The sequence below is a fragment of the Sander vitreus genome, chromosome 21 (assembly GCF_031162955.1).
Source record: "Sander vitreus isolate 19-12246 chromosome 21, sanVit1, whole genome shotgun sequence".
Classification (NCBI taxonomy): Eukaryota; Metazoa; Chordata; class Actinopteri; order Perciformes; family Percidae; genus Sander; species Sander vitreus.
Genome location: NC_135875.1, coordinates 14,440,334 through 14,459,928, shown reverse-complemented (window position 1 = coordinate 14,459,928; position 19,595 = coordinate 14,440,334). Strand labels below are relative to the sequence as shown.

At 40.2% G+C, this 19,595-nt stretch overlaps 1 protein-coding gene across 2 annotated transcripts; it reads right to left on the bottom strand.

Moving 5' to 3' along the window:
- Positions 1-2,496: 2,496 nt before the first annotated feature.
- On the bottom strand, positions 2,497-19,069 carry LOC144535837 (carnitine O-palmitoyltransferase 1, liver isoform). 2 transcript variants are annotated; one of them, XM_078278559.1, is made up of 19 exons: positions 18,876-19,066; positions 14,832-14,977; positions 13,690-13,829; positions 12,964-13,135; positions 12,544-12,645; positions 12,017-12,154; positions 11,718-11,795; positions 10,379-10,486; positions 9,798-9,885; positions 8,102-8,297; positions 7,324-7,509; positions 7,120-7,225; positions 6,916-7,032; positions 6,006-6,170; positions 5,756-5,884; positions 5,356-5,511; positions 5,110-5,220; positions 4,147-4,239; positions 2,497-3,929 (listed from the first exon to the last, which is right to left on the bottom strand). In XM_078278559.1, the coding sequence occupies exons 2-19, from the start codon at positions 14,970-14,972 to the stop codon at positions 3,807-3,809; spliced, it is 2,349 nt and encodes a 782-aa protein (XP_078134685.1). In that variant the 5' UTR covers positions 14,973-14,977; positions 18,876-19,066; the 3' UTR covers positions 2,497-3,806. The 2 variants fall into 2 exon arrangements, with proteins under 2 accessions (XP_078134685.1, XP_078134686.1); XM_078278560.1 differs by lacking the exons at positions 2,497-3,929; positions 4,147-4,239; positions 5,110-5,220; ... (4 more) ...; positions 7,120-7,225; positions 7,324-7,509 and adding an exon at positions 9,190-9,274 and having other exon boundaries at positions 8,209-8,297; positions 18,876-19,069.
- Positions 19,070-19,595: the final 526 nt, after the last annotated feature.

The following is a 19,595-nucleotide window of genomic DNA, read 5'->3' as shown; positions in this document are numbered from 1 at the left end:
AGAAACCCAAAAAATATAAGTTTCACAGCCATGAAATTAATCTAACAACTGTCATTTATTTAATTTAAATAGTCCTTAAAACAACACTATCAAACCCAGTGATGTGCATGTTTTTGTATAACTACCATAGGCTGTAAATATGATTTTATGTATATATAATATGAGAACTACATACCGATTACAGTACTATACTGATAGTGCCAGATAAAAATGTTGGAGGACTTTGCCTTAAAAAAAAAGAAGCCCAAACTGAAACAACTGATTCTGGATGGTCACATATTTCAAATATCACACTGTAGAGGAAAAGTCAAAGCACATACCTGAACAGCAAAAGAGAAAACAGGTTTCATTGATGATGAAAACAAGCAGAGTAACAACTAGAGGAAAGACAGACCTTTATAGAAAGTGTGTGTGTGTGTGTGTGTGTGTGTGTGTGTGTGTGTGTGTGTGTGTGTGTGTGTGTGTGTCAGGAAAGAAATAGACAAGAAGGACATGGGACTGTATGAGGATTATTGTCGGCTTTTGAGGGGCATAAGCTGAAGTCTGATGGGCAGGATAATGACTGAAGGGTTTGTTGCTGACCTCACAGCTGAAATAAGAGACAGAAAGACAGGTGGCAGGAGATAAATAGAGACAGAAGAAAAAGAATAAGGAGGCAAAAACAAGACAATTTCTGACAGGTCAGGTCCTATGTTCCCAGGATGGAGGTTGTTTTTTCCCCGCTGACTAACAATGACAGACCATGTGGTATTTTACAGGAATATGTCTGTCTGTCTGTCTGTCTGCCTGCTTAGACCGTTCTTTTTAAAATCTGTCTCTTTTAACTCTCCCGACTTCATGCAAGTGCATCACTAAATTACTGGAGTATCTCTTAAATGCACCTTTAAGCGTGTGCAGCGGCTTGAAAAGTAATAGCAACACTGTGTGTGTTTTTCCCATTCTCTTCAAACCTTTTAATCTTTACAGTTCATTTTGCAATATTCACAGATGACGGGTCCAGTGGAATGGATGTCGTTCTTCAAGAGAAGTCATGGAGGCAAGCCCAAGAGTACTGGAGACAGAATGATAATAACTTGGTCAGTGTGAGGAGCCAGACTGATAATCAGGCATTACAGTAAATGATTAATGGAAATGTGCCATCGCTGTCCTTGGACTGGATCGCTTTGTTCAGAGATGAGTGGGAATGGTCGGACCAGAGTGACAGTTCCTTCAGAGACTGGGAGGGCTCTCAGCCAAATAAGGATGGCCACTGCAGTGTATAGGCACTCTGCCAAGAAGTGGTTTGACAGAGATTGTTCTACATTAAGTCCCTTCTCCTGCTATAATTGTGAGCATTCAGTCTGATTCTATCAAGTAACAGTATATAACGTGATGTATATAACAAAACAAACCAAAAGTATACTTATTGTATAATTTCTGTTTAGCTGTAGAAAAGAGAAAAAAGATTGTGAGGGTGGAAATGAAGTCAAATTCATTGTTGAACTTCGGTGACTCCGCTGCGAGCGAAGCCATTTTAAACTAAGTAAGTTTTTGTCTATTCTAAAATGTAGGTGCTGCTGACAGTAGTCAAGAACTTGTCTTATCACTACCAGTGTACATGGGCCATTACTATAGTAACATAACTAGCCTATTTGACTAAAGGTGTTTTTTTTCTTGCTTTCATAGATTCAACAAAAATATGAGGGGGCCAAGCTTCAGTGGAGAGTCCACCAGATGGTAAGCTTTTACATAAAAAATAAAAGTAGGAAATCAATGAAGCATGAAGTGAAGTTGCCAATATGAAATTATCTTCAGTGCCAAAGAAGACATTGCAATTACTTCTAAAACATCTGTATGGGCACCTTAGCTGTGAATATAAAAATATAATGGCTAGAGTGGTTAAAACAGCCAGTAATATCATGATCAATGAAACCAGAATGAGCTGGGGAGTTGTACTCTATTACTCTATGCCACGCTTTGGAAAGTGCTTTCTGATGCATTTGGCAAATACGAATTATTTTAACAGGTCAATTACTCCTACAGTTGTTATACCCTGCTGTCTGTGTGGTATTTATTTTACATTTTACACAGATATTATTCATGTATTTACGATGTACATTTTTCAAATTTGTCATGCTGTCTTCAATGTTCACTCTTATTTCTCATTATTTAACAGTAGGTGTGCTGTGTCCTTTTGCAGAAATTAAAATGATATAAAATAGATACATAAACTTTTCCCTTCTGACAAGCCTGTGAGCATTAAAGAGAACGCCAATGCCCTTTTGTGGCGCTAAAGGGAGCTGCACATAATCTGCTAAATTCAAGTGATCTTAACTGTACAGTTGCAATATTGGGTGATGTAAGCACCAGGTTTTGACAAGGTAGAAACATGCATGGAATAAAAAAAAGATATTGCTGGTTCTGCTCCATCCATTTTTCTATTATTTCTTTTTTGTAACTGTCTAAAAGCTAAATCAGCAGGGTACTCTTAAGGCAACAAAAAGAAACACTTGTGGGTTTCTTTCTTTAAGAATGACTTTATATTCCCCCATAATATTGCATTACAAAGACTGATCATAGTAATACAACGGCTGACCATAGTAATACAACGGCTGATCATAGTAATACAACAAGACAAGCTCAACTGAAAACCAAAAAGGCAATAATCAATGAAGAATAACAGCAGTCTGTGTCACTGGTACACACCATCTGACCTGCAACACTGCTCAAGACTAAATATCTGCACATGATGTTCATGAATATAGCTTGCACTATTACGATGCTTCTTTAATAATCCAGTGGTAATAATAATTACAAAACAGATTTATAGATGGCAGTGAAATAACTGGAGTTCATTACAGTACAGTTTTTAACTTGGTAAATTTGAAAAGCCTACTGACCACTGAAAGATAAACTGACTTACATTATTTGTATGCACATTTTTAATATGTTTAGAAACATGAAATAAAGGTTACAGCCTGGGGAGCTGGCATTGAATATAACACTAGTCAAAGAGTAATGCCAACCTATGAATTAAGTAGAGCCATTTCACTACTGCTGTTTTCTGTATAAACAGCCGGGCACTCTCAGCACAGCATTACAATCATGTTGTTTTTGTAGAAAGCAGATTTATACACAATGAGTAAACACTGAGAAGTCACAGACTTCCGAGATTTCAAAATATGTGGCGTCATCGTTACAGCAATGTTGCATTTAGATGGTAGAAACAGAAATTGCCTCAACAGCCCTGTGTGTTTCCTCTCTGAGCTAATGCGCCGAGAATATAGACGCATCACACGCTTCGAAACAACTTTAACAACAGAAAATTAGTGGCACAAAAAGTGTGGCACACTTAGTGGTGTCAAAACATAATGCACTTGAATTGATTTTAAATTACTCCCTGTAATAAGGTGAAGTGTTTAGCAATTGCTACCCTAATCCTTGAGTGCTGCAATATATACCAGTCTTTTAATTATAATCAAAACATCGTCGTCAAAAATAATAACTTACATATTTTCCAAAGGTTTTACCGTACGCATAAACCATACTGTACTTGAGTTACACTTCCTGTTAATCTATGGACCTTTTTTCTTCTCACACACCTATCATCCAGATAATAGATACACACAAATATAGATGCATATTAGTAAAAACATCACCTCCATTTTATCAGTTTCCCCATTGAGCTGTCACTTGAAAATCATCTGTGTGGCTATAAAATTCTCCCAATGCATGAGGGGAAAAAAACCCTGTCTTTCCTTACTTCATAGTGTAACATTTACGCTTGTACACCTTCCCTTCAGCATCCTTTTCTCCTGAGTAACCGGCTACAGGTCTTTCTTGGCCTCTGGCCGCTTCTCCTCTGTCTTGAACTCTGTTTGGTTGGGGATCAGCAGCTGTAGCAGGTCGCGCAGGGCTTTTCTGATCTGTGCACCAAACGCATGGGCTGACTGGGGGGGAGACAGAATAAAGAATAAGGAGACTGGGAGATACTTTTTTTGTTTTTGTTGCTTCATCCAAAAAGGTTTTACGTCATCTGCTTTCATCAATGTAAATAGTAACAGAGATAAACTTTATAAACTAATAACTTCACAATTGCCAGTTGAGGAGTTAATTATTTTCAACTTTTTCTATGGAGCATAATATTACTACTTTCATTAGACTCACAGTGTCTGTACATGAGAGCTTGCACGCAATGTTGAAGCTTAATATGTTCTCTCCCAAAACGGAGTAGGACACCCCATAACCGTCATCAGCCACCTGAAAGAGATACAGACATTATTTATATGAAATCAAAAAATCAAAAAGAAGGACCTGCGTTGTTTGTTCAAGAAATATTAAAAAAAATTAAAATTGGAACTACAGTTCGCGCGGCTGTAGTTCCAATGAGACAACCTGTAGGGGGACCGAAGAGGGAAAAGTTACATAGTATGCCTTTAAAAAACAAATACTAAAAATATGTGCTTGTACTTTTACAGTGTCAAGACTGCAAAAAGCATGGAATGGTACTGTTATTTCTCAAAACTCAAACTGTGTCAGCCATTAAAGGGATAGTTTGAATGTTTGGAAGTGATGTTGTACAGTCAACAGTAGATGGCGGTAGTAACGCCCCCAGTTTGGAGAAGCAGGCAGCACTCCCGGCACAGAAGCAAAGCAAATTACGGCTGTGGATGGGGGCAGCAGCTAAATGTATTTTTAGCCACCTAAAATAAAATCAATATCAGTTAAAGTGTACGCTATATTCAGAATATTTTCACTGCTTTACCTTGCCGTCAGACAGCCATTTACAACAGGAAACTGAAGCCATTATATTGCTCTCTTCAAAGCCACCTGACATTTTACCTCGCAGAACAGAGGAGTTGCTGGTCCACACTGCCTCAATCTGTTAGTTAGTTTCCTAACCCTCTAATAACACCAAAGTCACACAATAACACAAACTAAGGGATTCGAGGCTGCGGTAGACCAGCAACCCCCGTGTCCTGCGAGGTAAAATTGTAAAATGTGGCTTTGAAAAAGAGTGGCTTCAGTTAGTAAAATTACACGCTACAATGGCAAAATGGAAGTTTATTTCTGACTTTCAGTTTTGCCATAACTTAAACAGTTGAATGACTTTGTGAATGAAGCACTGACCGGTCCGAAGCCCCCTCCACAGCTGACGTACTCTGGGTGATTGACGAGGTCAAACATCTCCACGTGCATTGGAGACTGACTGGTGGACAGCCGCCACGGCTCAGACTGCACCTGAAATACCCACAAGAAGCCATTGCATCAATTTGCTGAAGTTGCTGCTGTATTGGCTCTGCTAAACAGATGAATACTCATACTGAACCGGACAGACTGATCTCTGACTAAAAATGACAAAGGAAAAAAATGCACCTCTTTCAAGAAAGGAGACTCCACTCCGAGGTATTTGGACATCACATACAGGCAAAAGAGGTGTCTGTCGATGCCAGCTCCAGTCATAGCCAAGCGGTATAAATGCTGGTGCTTTTCTGCCGCTTCGTGGAACAAACGCCTGCACACATGTGCTGCCTGGGGGAGAATGGCATGAGCAGCATGACTGCTTGGCATAGCACATATTAATGATAGACACTGCATGATTTATGCGAGAGAGAAAAACGCAATAAAACATAATAATTTGCAATGCAGATAGATTTTTTTTTAGGAGAACCTTTAGTCATTCTCTTTTGATTTGTATGTTATCCACCAAAATGTTCCTTAAACACTGTACTTTGCAAAAATGATGGAAATGAAGAGACAGTTTCCACGGTCTCACCTCTCCACCCTCCAGCGCCCGGATAAAGGCACTGCTCTCATTGCTACAGGAGCGAACAGTCTCGGTCCTGCCCTCCCTGAACAGACGGGTCATGGAGGCTTCGTACGTCAAACAGAATCTCCTCTGGTCCTGAAATGCGAAAACAAAAACTGACATGCAACAGGTAACACTGACAGTGCCAAATGCAATGTCCAAATTGAATGTAGTGTGACGCGTACACAAAAGCATGCTCCTTCAGAGGGAGGCTTACCCTGTAGTAGGCCAACTGAAGAGCCATCTGAATGAAGGCATCTGGACTGACTCGACACTTCTTGACCTTTCCTTTGCCAAAGTCTTGGAAGGAAAAAACGTGCAAGTCCACATCGCTAGCCAGGGCCTGGGCCACTGCTAGAGACTGGGAGATCTGCTCCTCACACTGGGACAGACACATCCAGACAGCTAACATTAACAGGACTGAGATACATATAACCATTGCGCGTTGTTTCAAAAGAATGAGCCATGCTTTCATGTTTTTCCAAATAACGAGTCAGCTTTTATCACCACTACGTTAGTCCTGTCCCTGGCGCTGACTGGCTAACCAGTCTTTATGCTAAGCTAGGCTACCCGCACACTGGCTTCACCTTCATATTAAGTATTCAGACATGAGGTTGATATCGATCTTCTTATCTGACTCTTGCCAGGAAAACTAATATTTATATATAAAATATTTCTTTAACAATACAGTGTTTCTCTAGATCCTAAGCAGTCTCGCATTCCAACATTATAATATATCTTTGAAAATGGTATGTCAAAATTCAACATAATGTCAAACATCAGCTTTTTTACGATAATTTAGGCAGCTGTTTTTCTAATTATATAACGTGGGTTTGTCACTATGTCAACTCTCACTTTGAAAGATGAAATTAACAAAATAAGATGTTTGTATGCTACAGTACCTATTTAAAATGATAAAAATCTAAATAAGAGTAATTGTGACCTTATAATTTTAGCATGAGCCTAATGTGAATTATGATGTCTACAATACATGCCTCATTTCAAAACACCCTTTTTTAATGCATGTATAAAAAGCCAGTATAAGTTGTATACTGGTATAGTATAACCTGTGTTCTTTAGCTAAAGGAGAAAAGGAATAAAGGGAAATGTGTGAATGGATAACTAACTTCTGGAGGGATTTCCCAGTTCAGCTTCTGTGGTCGTGGTAGTGATGAATCCACTTCTCCTTTGCAGTGACCCTCTGCATTGTAACCGAGCTGGAAACAGTCAGTGGACAAGGCGTGCTGGAAACACACAACAATTTTAAGCGAATTGCCTTCCCGAACCAGATGACAACAGTGTGGAGCCTACTTTTCGTTCAGGTTCCTTACCTGCCATAAGTGTGATACCACCGGTGCATCAGCCCACGAGTGCTCTGCATTGATGCCCATTTTTCCATTCTTGAAGTAAATGATTGTGAAGGACTTGTCAAACCACCTGCATGACAACCAAGATAAAGATTGAACAACATAACATTAAAAACTACTTAACTTATTAATGTTCACGAGACAGTGATCAGTTATGTGGAAAATTACCTGTCATAACATTTCCCATGCAACAAGGATTTGGCGTAGGAATCTAGACTGGCCGGGTCATCTGCTGTCACGCCGTCTTCATCATCATCCAGGGACACAAAGAAGGAGGCTTTCTCTATGCAGTCCAGGGAACGTTTATTGACCCCACTGCTGAAATACTTCACCCTGGCTTTAGCCCATGGAATTCTGGGAAACATTTCAGAGGAAAATTATGACATTACATTTAGAGCCGAATTTTAGTGGCCGATATTGGCCTATCACAGACGTATCGGTATCTGTTGCATCAGAGTATATGCTGGCGATATGAAATCTTTTTCTACAGAACATATAATGCAGAAAACGAGGCTTGGGGTGATTTAGAAATGGTGTCATTGTGTAGTTCTTTATTTAAATGGTCAGCAATTGACTGATACTGAACATACAGTACTGATGTTTATTTAGCTATTTATTTTATTTTTATTTATTCTTTATTTTCTCTGTAGTTATTTCTAGAATTGGATTGTAAAACATTGTATGCATAATGTATACTGTTCAATATTCTTTAATAAAGTTATTTATTTAAGGAAGCAGCCTTCTGAGTATCTTCGCATAGTCATATTGGTGAAAAATCGGTGCACAAACCACATAGAAAAATTTAGCTAAAAAATTCATTTTTTAGCATAATATGGCGCACGACATAGTGAATTTTTCCCCCTCTAAAATCAATATCGGTCTCAAAATCCGAGTCGGGCTCTAATTACATTAAGGATGTACTGTCCTTGAGTACTGTCAAACTGACCTGTCTCCAGCGGTCAGGGCCCCCAGTTTGGCCTCTCCTCTGGAAGGAGGTGAAGGGTCATCAAGGATCCTCTGAATTTGGAATTCAATCTCCCTGGGCGACAGGAGTCTGCCTGCCTGGTACACCCTAAGACGAAAGTAGCGACCCCTGTGGTATACCGCTATGTAGTCACTGTCCTGCCAATGTTGCACGGTGTCTTTGCACGCAAAAGAAAAAAAGTAAATATTTAGTGAATTGAGTCAAAGAAACACAAATACATCAGAGATGATGCACTTAATTTAGGAATTTATGTGTGCCTTCTGCTTACGTTTATTCAAAACCTCAGCATTTTGTCTGTCCTACTGGCAAGGGTTGTTCTCACATTCATGTCATTCATCTTCAGCAATGCATTCATTTAATCAGTAGGTGATTTGAGGCAGGATGCCACCCCCCTTGTTAGCAAAATGACCAAAATGCCTGCCATCCCCCCTCTCCATCCCCTAGTAACAGAGAGCACCTGGTCTAGTCTAGTCTGCCTGATGTATTGATTCTTTATCTGACTGAGGTTTGTGCAAGTTAGAATCTATGGCCCCAACCATGGCTCTGAAATATCAGTAGCCTTACTGTGTGTTGATAAATCCATGGCGCCGTCCATGACGCTGAAGTAGCAGACAGATTTGTAATTGCGACTTTCTCTCTGAGTCTTGCCCTTCTTTCAGTTTCGTTGTGGATCTATGATATTTTTGAAACTATACAACTTTTATATAGTTTAGACAAAGCTAAACGGATAAGGCCGACTTAAATGTAAGAATGAAGAAACACAGTGCTGAAGGAGGCATGCCTGAGTAAAGGAAAGCAAGGGTGTTTTGTCTTTTTATTGTAGTTTCTAATTTGAAATGATTAATAGGGTGACTATCAAGATATTGGCTCATTAACATAATGAACAAGGAACATTTACTATATTACTATACTATATATATATATATATATATATATATATGAGACAGGGATATATCTTCATTTTAAATTCTTAATTATACACAGTAAAAAAATGTTTTCTAAGATCTAAAACTAGGATTGAGCCAGCTGTGTAAAAGTATTAATACTACCTGTTAGTGTTCCAGGGATTCGACAAGTGTCAAACATCCTCTCAAATTGATAGGAACAGCAAGGAACTGCAGACCTCAACAATAACTGAGCAGGATAAAGGATGGGAACAGTGCAAAAAGAGAGTAAAGGAGGGTAAAGGAGAGAAAACAAAAAGGACGACAGAAAACAGTGTTGGGAAGAAATAGAAAGAGAACCAGGGAAGGAAGGAAGGAAAAGATGAGAAAACGAAATGTGTGGGCAGAAGAAAATAGACATTAGTTGAAGACAGACCCGTTCCAGAAACCCAGACAGACCTGCGATGAGACCAGAAGGCAAGAGGAGACAGATGAGAGATGACAGGATGGCCTGTACAGCAGACATATTATGACTCAGTGAATCACGGCGCCTTTGTTTCTTGAGACCATACACACACATTAACAGTCTTTCACACAATTTTCTATCCCACGCTTAAACTCCAGACAGCTCAGACACATGCAGTTTGCCTCATAATCTCTGAAGCAGCAGTGTGTTAGCAATTCTCACTTGCTGAAGCGACCTGCTAATGTTTAGACAATATTCACGTTGCCACAGCGTGTGTCTATGTGCGTTTGCATGTCAGTCTCTTTACCCGTCTCCTCTCCAGGAATGCGTGTGGTGTTGAATAGCCTCTCACACTGAGCTGAACACAGAGGAATGACAGTGCCTGGTATACGGTTCTGGGAAACGGAGAGGAGAGGGCGAAGGCAAGGACAGAGGAGAGCAGTGGAGGAAACGTAGAATCAAGCGAAAAGAGGGAGTTTTTTTTTTTTTTTTAAGAGAGAGAAACGAGGGTAGTAAATAAAGAGAAATCAAGCGAGTGAAAGAGAGGTGGAAAGGGTGAGAGATGAGCATGGTATGAGAACATGAGGGAAGTGTCTTCACATAAACATTAAAAAGGAGAGATGCACACGCTACCATACCATAAACAGTCAAGACACACAAACAGCAATGAATGGATGTCACTCACACAGTCACAACACGTACTGATGGCCTCATATGTTTCATATGCCATCATCATTTACCAGTACATAATATTTTCAGGTTCCACAAAGAAATTTGTCTCATCATTTTAAGAAATTTGATTAACAAATCTTCTGTTGCCATAGCAAAGAGACATAAATAATGAACGCCTCCGTGGAGCAGTTGGGTTGGCTGGTGGGCTAAACTCACAGGTTTAAGCTCTTCTTTGTTGAGTTTGCGGCGGTATAGGAAGAATGCGTGAAGGCTGTTGCCTGCCCTGGCCGCTTGGATGGGTGTGGGCGTCACATACATGAAGTCCTGGGGAGAGAACACAGGAAGAGACAGGAAGTCAGGAGAAGAATAAACATGGGTGACTATTTTCCAAACATAACAGGCTCGTTCGAGATGAGCCAGGTCTGCGAATAATCGATCACTGGCGATCGCCGCCCAATGCGTGCCGGTTAGATTTGTGTCCGACTTTGTGTCACGAGATCAAGGCGGCCGCAGGTTTGAGACGCAGGCAGCGCAGTTGCTTTTCACCGACTGCAAGACCCAGGCGGACCCATGGCATCCTGGGAAATGCCTGCCTCTCAGCTGATCTAACAGCTGATTGGTTCAGAATCGACTCAACATGATGACGTTTTATATAAACTTTTTATTGATTTTGAATCGGAGGGATTTTAACTGAATTTGTCTGATTTAAAGGCTTATTCTGTACAAACCACATGTTGTGTGGCTGATAGTGACGTTTAGAAGTCAGAGAGACTAAATCTGTTCAGATTATGGATTATCTACAGTCTGTTGTTAATTAAAATCAGCAACAGATCGCATGTAGAGCATTTTGACAGCTACTCTGTCATAATAAAAACAATTGGAGACTGTATACAAGCGGTTATATATATGGGTCTCATAACATTTTATTAAATCGGACCACAGTGTGTCTGTGACTTCCTGTTCAGCCTGAAGGCTGCTGGAAACGGCTGGAAACTGTCCGACTTGAGAGCGGATTTTTCTCACCGCCTCTCGTCCACTTTACAGGCGAGGCGCAGTTCATCTTGAATGAGCCTAATGATCCGCCTGGGGTTACAGAATATCCATGTTCTGCTTGGAGAGTTTGGGTCAAGTGTGCATGAGTAGTAATCTTCACAGTTATTATCACTATGGTTCTTTTAATCAAAAAACAAAGATTGTAACATGCTTGAGAAAATGGTTGTTTTTGCTAGAAGCAATACCTAAAAACAACATTCACATTCATACTACTGTATGTGTTAAGATGTATAAATATAAATGTGAGCGTTGTTGACAAAGAACATAAATTAATTTGGACTTTTCCAGGATTATTAAAAAAGGTAAAAACCTGTGACAAGTAACACACAAACAAACAAACAACGCCCACATTCCCAGAATGAATTCTTAAATATCTCAAAAGCCATAAAATAGAATAAAGTAACCTTCAAGGCCTGGTACAGTCAACATTTCACCATCAAACAGAGTTAAACATAACACCACGTTAGACTGGAAATTTCTGAGAATGAAAAGCTTTTCCTACCATGCCAAAATAGTTACTGTTGACCATTATTGGGCCACGTCCACGTAGATAGACATATTCCTCCCACCAGTCACTTACCTGAAAACAAACGCACAATAAAATCTTTGAGACAGAGCTAATACTAAAGCCAACTGGCAGTCACTTACATATTCAGACAGGTTACACAATTTAAACCACAGAACACAAAGATATACATTGTTAATGGAATTTTAAATTTCCTTTGGCCTGCTTTGCTTTGAACATTTATGTGATGTTTGAAGTAGCCACACTCAACCAGAGCATTGTGGTCAACCACTTACGTAGTTGGTGGACCAGAGAGCTTTGAGTTTGAGGTACCACTGCAGGCGGTTACCGAGGCTGCTCTCAAACTCTGCCGCCAGCTTGGTCATGTGTTCATACTGTCTATCATCCATCAGCGGACGCACTGATTCCAAGTGCTAAACAGAAGTGACGAGTAAAGAATAAGAAGAAGAATAAGCATCATTCGGCAGAAATAAAATGACCACCAGATTACATAGTCAACTAAATACAGAAACCTAGAAAATGGTTTGTGATGGTATGCGGAAGTCCTCTACCATAACAACTAACTCTGCTGATTTAACAACAAATCTATTTTCCCTTCTATCTCCTCTCATCTGTCAAATATATTTCAATTTAGAAGGGTAGATACCATGCATTTTTATACATGTCTTAACTAGTTTGCAGCCAAACTGAGACAACAACAAATGTGTTGCAACAGAGGCAGGAAATGTGAGAAAGTGATTCATCTGTTTCCTGGTCTGTAATCAGCGTGTTGTCATTTCCTCTGCTTCATGTGACGTCTCACCCTCTTGACTGTGTCCTTGATGGCAGGCACAGGCAGGTTTGGCAACGAACCCTGGTAGCTGTAGAGCAGAGGCTTTCTGCCAGAGAAGATCCGCACCAGAGCCTGGCATAGAAACAAACACACTCAAAATATGAAAGAGAGGACATACTAGGGCTAATTATTTTTTGGTTTTCTTCAAGTAGTATCGTAGAATATCATATATCATAACAATCAGATTAAATTAAGATAAAATTAAAGAGACTGTTCAACCCCATGTCGCTACTCTTAAAAAAAAAACCGATTTGAAACATTACAGTGTACTAATCGTATTTTTAACAACAGCATATATAACATACCAAAGCACCATCACAGCACTTGAGGACAGTAAAAGGTATGGTTAGTTTACGGTGCCAAGTGGAAAAGGTGTGAAACAACACTGACCACCCAGACTTTGGTGGTGTTGGACATCTTGCCGTGCTTCTCGAACATCCAGCGGTGGTAGGAGAGCAGCTTCTTGAGGCACATGCGCATGGTGAAGATGAGCAAGAGCCATAGCATGGTACTGAAAAGCACTGCTGACACCAAGGTCTGGCACTGGGTGCTCATAGACTGGCTGCAAATGGTGAGAGAAGGTGGACAGATTGATAGAGGGGAAAGAGGGAGAAAAAAAAGAACAGGAAGTGAAACAAATAACAGTAAAATAGAACTAGAAGCAAGATGAACGGGGAACAAGGATTGATGGGAAGAAAAACTACTTTTAAAAGAGCTAGCTGTTTCACAGTGGCAATATCTAGCATGGAAATCTCAAATTAATTTGTTCCCTTTTCCGAATCAGTGCTGTGACCAATATACCTTCACTTAAATGCAAAATCTGTTTTTTTATGAAGGGAACAGTGGATAGGAGAAAGGAAGAAGAACAGGAGAACATTGAGAAGATGAGGCAAAAAGAAACATAAATATATATTACAGAAGACAATGAAAAAGAAGAATGGGAAGGGTAAGGCCTATTTAAACCACACTATACATCTATACATACTGTACACCCATCTCTGTGACACAATGTACAATCAGGGAAAGAGAACGTTTAGCGTCTGCAGAGGGTGTCTGGTAAATCAAAAGATTAATCATTAACTTTAACAATTTTCATGGAGTCACGAGATGCGTTACCTGACTGGCAGGTGCTCCTGTATCTTGGCTATGAGTCCCATGGAGGGGTCGGAGCGTGTGTACATAGTAGCCAGGATTGCTATGACCACAAAAAGCCAGGAGGAAGGACTGGCAGGATATACCCCCGTTATCACGCTGTTCTGTTAGCATGAGACAAGAGAGATTGATTTGAAATCCCATTCTTCCTGTTCACAATTAGTACACTGACAATTGATCAGTAGCAAGATAATTAATTCATGATCACAATAAAGTAATACATGTCGTGTAAATGCTCAAGTCGTAACTGCATTTAGCTCTGTGTCAAACATTAACCCGATTTACACAACAATTCACAGAGAATTTAACTGTTAATTTAAGGCTTTCGCAGCAGGTGCAAGTCCGGCTTGGTATGAAATGCTTACAGATCAAACATCCCTTTAATTCTTATCCACATTGCTTCTGAAAATGAATGAGTGATGGAAGTGAGGATCAAACAAAGACATGAGGGTACCCACATGCAAACAGTGCATTGTTATGTGTGGCATGAAGTCCACACATAACAGGAAAAAAACTCCCTGAGAGCATGCTCTCGCTTTCTTTGTGTTGGCATTTTAAACTCAGGTGACTAATGAGGACTATGATTAACTGCTCCACAGATCTCTGCAGGGTATATCGAGACAGCTAGCTAGACTATCTGTCCAATATGAGTGTTCTGTTTTGCAGAGGCGCCGTTGCTCCGTGCGGCGCCAAGATAAGATGCCCAAGACTATTGTGATTGGTTTAATTAAATGCCAATAAACCAGAGCACGTTTTTCTCCCATCCCGGAATGCTATGTGGACTCGCCAGACCGTCCTCCGCAGCGCTTTGGAGAAAGGTCTGGCAATGCGAGACTAATGTTTCAATGAATGCGGTGAACGTACAAGTAACTTATAACTGATAAGAATGCCAAATTCAAGTGTATTCTGTTTATTCTTGCAAAGGAGCAAGCTACAAACCTGCAAATTGAAAAGAATGAGCAGAAAATGAACAAAAACTAGCTCTGTCACAGATGCAAGTGCAGACATGAAGAGAGGAGGACAAGCAGTAGGAAGAGGCACATATGTGATTATCATAGACAGTTTTAGGACACAGACAACAGGTGTGACAGCCAGAATGAAGATACCTTGAGTCCGATGATACGCTTCTTCCACGAGCGCACACCAGAGAGGTAGATCTCAGTGAGGGCCTGGTGGGACAGCTGCAGATCAATGCCCTCTCGCGTGACCGTGAACTGGAAGGCCACCGCCTGGTGGGCTTCCGCCATGATGACTGAGCATGATGAGAGAGACAGTTCAACTTTAAATTTAAATAGTCATTTATGCCACATTTCCACTGCGTGGTACGGCACGGCACACCTAACTCGACTCGTTTGTTTTTGGTTTTCCTTAAGCAAAAGTTAGGAGTCAGGAGAGTACCTGGTCCTTTCTTTGTTACCACCTCGGTCGAGGTCACAACCGAGCTGAGCAGATACGAGAAGGTGGAGTTGAAACACTGCAGACCACTGATTGGTCAGAGAGAACCGCCACTACCGTGGCACAGGACATCCTGCACACATTTTTGAATAGCCAAGCTACTGTCAAAAGCGACCACAATTTTTTTTATTCTCTCGCGCCAGATTTTAAAAAATAGCAGCCTGCAAAACTATGCCGTACGCTACGCTGAACAATTGACAAAGTGTAGCCATCGTTGCCGATGAAAGGATCCAGCGAGTCTTGAATTGAAGATGATGTCACAGCAGTTCCATGCGGTGTCGCTATGGCGATCAATTGAGAATCCCACCTACACTGAGGGGGGTTCTATCTGCAGGGAAATAAGGCACTAGGACCCCAGGTTACAACCCAGCGAACTGCCTGAAAACTGTCAACAAGAAAATGAACAATGTAAACGGCCAAAAGCGACATTATGCTTTGTGAATTGTATTAAAAATTCAACTGACGGGAAAGGTGATAGCAAGTGCTATGAAGAAACAGCAGAACAGAAGATTTATCAAAAAAAAGATGATGAATTGCACAATTTGCACATTCATGCCCGGCAAAACGCATCCATCTCATGCATGAGCATTTTAAAGAGAAGCTTAAAAAGAGACACATTATTTATGAGTCCTTTCGAATGCAAAGTCAACTTGAAACTTTAATAGGACAGCGCTGACTGGCTGCTGATGTGATTGGGAATATTTGTTTAATGCAACTACTGTTTCTCTTCACAAAGGGAATTGATTTTCCTCCAGAAATAGGCTATGGACAATGCCCTGAGGTTGAGTCACACTGACACTGGACTGACACGTCTGCTCTAATTGTGTATGTCTAAAAATGACAAACACACATGCACAATTCCCTCAACGTCCGCAGGTCCCATTGGGGTTCTGCTCTTTAGCTCAGATCTGGCAGATGCAGTCGTTCCTGTTCCAAGGACTAACAGCGGTAGATTTCAGCCCATTTCTTTCAGTGCCAACACACCGGCTCAGTTTAGTGTTGACTGCCCGCACATCGAAAGAGCCACTTTACGGAACACTGGTCCACTGGAATAAATGTTAGAGCTTAATCTGCATTGACAGTGTAGTAATCCTAAACATCTCCGCAACTTTGATTCCCAATTCACTTAGAGCTCATGTCTTTACAGCTGTGTTATAAAAAAGACTGCGGGACAATGATACAGCTTAACAATGATATTCTTGATAAGGCTACAGATATAGTATAATTGAATAGAGTAATTAATAAGGGGAATTGGCTATGAATAGTAAAGTCTGTTCAAAGATGTTACAGTTTATAGGTTTATAAAGGGGCTGTAGTCAAAATTCAGCAAACAACTATTTGCTATGTGAAGATATAGTGGAGTAATGACGTCCTAGGCATAAGCAAGTCACACTCCCTCTGTGTGTGTTGTAATCCAAGCTTCTCTGTTCCTTGTTTTCATGTTGCATGAGGCTGTGAAATAACGTTTTCCTGAAGCGCTGACACAACCCTGTACCTGCTTGATATAAGGACTAAACAACTTTTTATTTTAATTTTTGGAAAACTGCCAGACAGAAAGCAAGTGGATAAAGATTAAACAGTGGGCCTAAAGCAAGGGGGGAGGAGCTATTGGACTTCATACACAGCAACAGATGTATTCTCAGCTCTGCCTTATCATAACATATCTTGACTAACATTTGTCCTGTCAGACAAGGAATAAATAAAAGATGGAAAACAGCTGTTTGTGCCCCATTATGGCAACAAGTGAAACGTGATATCGTCAGGTTACTGTTATCATACTCACATTGTAGAAGCAATCACATAATTCAACAGACATACTAGAAATATTCTTTAATTTTTAACTCTGAAGTACTATTATATGTTATTTTCGTGTTTGAATTCTCCAATAACACAAAGATCCTGCACAACCCCAAACGACTGACAACCAGTACCAAGGTTATATGCTGGCTACTGTGGACATGACACAGGAGCACAAAACGACAGTCGGTGATATTAAAGAACGGCTTGTTTATTGCTAAGGCCACAGGGTCAAAATAAAATAATTTATTAAAAATGTAATAACAATAACTTATAATAATAACTTATTTCACCAGTAAATTCCTGTTAAACGACAAAAAACAACCACTGGATGGGAAAAGGGTATTTTACAATAACCATGAATGCACCACGAGGCTGGCGAGGCGAGGCTGAGTCTGTGTTGTTTTTCAGACAACGGCAGCTATAGACTGTTGTCGGAATCATCTACAGTGAAATACAGACAAACTTTTACACCGTTTAGCTGTCAACATTTTAATCGTGTTTAATCCAGCCGCTGGCTAACGGTAGTAAGTGTAGTGTTAACTAGCGTGACATGCGGCGATATTTCAGTTGCCTCTAACGTCCGTTTTGGAGCATCAGAGAGCAGTGCAGGCACTTAAGTGGCACCGAAATCCGCGTTGCTATTCGGTCCGGTAGCTACCGGTCGTTAAGGCACCGGTGCCGTATTAGCACCATTAGAATCATACCAGATTCTACTTTTAATCAATACTAAGACATGTGTGTTCATACTAGAATTTACTCTTTTTTACTGGTCACACAGTTTGTAATTTGATTTTAAATGTTTACACACTGGCTCCGTGTTACAGTAATGGTTGTCCCTAGGTAGGGCATTTCTTGTTTTTCCTAAAACATGCCTTATTACTTGAGGTGACTTTCAGCCTTCACTGTGGAGCTTCCTAGATATGAATCTCTAGCTAAATAACTATCATCTTTTAAATCACGTCATCAAACTTTATGATCTGCTGGGCTTTAATCTGGTTTACTGAAAAACGTCTTATGGTGTTTGAGAACTATTCATAAATAGAGTTATTCTCCTTCAGTGGAGGAATGCAGAGTCTATAAACTTAACGTTACATACATATTGAGTGGATTCTCAATAACATAAGCAGTAACATTAAAGCCACTGTAAGCCATTTCCTGAATGTATTGTCAGTGTTTTATGAGACAGGGCTGGGAACAGTTGGTCACCTTTCAATGTTTAATAAGCAAAAAACCTCTGACTGCCATAAGCTGGCTACTATGTAAACTCTATAGAGAAACATTAGTTAACCCATGCACTGAATGTGCCATTGACTATATGAGGCATGTGGTAGTACAACTTCCAAAACGTAAACTAAGTCAACAAACTTGTTGCAAATTTAAATTATTTGCTGAGCAACGTTAACATTCAAGATGACCCTCTAGCCCTTTCAGCCAAGAATTGGGGGGGGGGGGGGAGAGAAATGTCATTACAGCTAGCTAACACTACCGGAACCTTACATCTTAGTAAAGAAATAACGCTAAGCAAGGTCCTGTTTACAAAGTAAAATGTGATTTAGCAGTAGTACCAGTATTATTAATAAGCTTTACGTATGTAGTCATCAACGTATTGTTATTAATATTAACGTATTATTGTTGTTATATCGGAAAGCTCCACACTACTGTTAGCTTTTAAGCTACAAATATGGAAAGCCAGTTGATGCCGGTTGATGCACGTTAACGCTAGCTGACGTTTTAACTAGCTAGCTAACAGCTAGCCGAGCGTCCAGCCTATTATGTAGTGAGCTAACGTTAGGTACTAACAGATGCTGATGGGGCTTCTTAACGTTCATGGAAAGATGCGACTGTGTGTCTTCACTGCGACGCACTACAACATTGTCATAACCCTGTTAACATACCTGTTTTTGTTTACGAAATTTCCAGGATCCAGATTAGCACGAAAACGACTGTTAACTTCTGACGACGACCAATTGCCCGGTGTCTTTTTCTGTGGCGTCGCCCCTCTCCACTGAACAACTGTACTACAGATGCTGCGCTCTCCTTGATGGAGCTGATGCTGCCTTCAGCGACTGTCGGAAATGTCGCAATCGCGCAGTGAGTTGTGTCAATGCCTGAGCTGTTACGTTTAAGGGGCGGAGAGAAGCCTATGTCAACATCTCACGATTCGGAATTTATTTGACGTTCCATGTAAGGTGAATTACAATGTTTTAACGTTTGGCTGTCGTATACTTTGAATAAAACCAATTAAGAAATAATCCGTGGCATAGCAAATCTTTTTTTCTACAGTAAAATGTCAGTGGAAAAATGCTGGCAAGCCTTTTTTGTTTTTGTTTCACTGGATAAACTATCCTTACACATTTCTCGTCCTGACAAAAAAGAAACAACTGACGAAAAAGAAACAACTTTCACTCAAAGTCCATTTACTATTTTTTTTGTAACTTTCAATTTCTCAGTCTTATGTTATGGTGGTGAGTTTCTGTAACCCCATATGTGTTGAAAGCTCTGAAAAATCAATTTGTTTAGGAAATCTATAAGATGTGATTGAAAGCCCGCGGAAAAGCTAGTAAGTAGACTTTTTCTCACTTTTATCTTGTTTGAGAATAATGACCATTTAGGTT

Bases quoted from the DNA above. Each gene is read 5' to 3' on its own strand.
- LOC144535837 (XM_078278559.1), bottom strand. From the start codon at position 14,972: ATGGCGGAAGCCCACCAGGCGGTGGCCTTCCAGTTCACGGTCACGCGA. The intron at 12,646-12,963 runs GTCAGTGTTGTT...TTTCTATGCCAG, and splicing joins ACACCACCAAAGTCTGGGTG to GCTCTGGTGCGGATCTTCTC. The intron at 5,885-6,005 runs GTAAGCCTCCCT...TTCGCATTTCAG, and splicing joins TTCAGTTGGCCTACTACAGG to GACCAGAGGAGATTCTGTTT.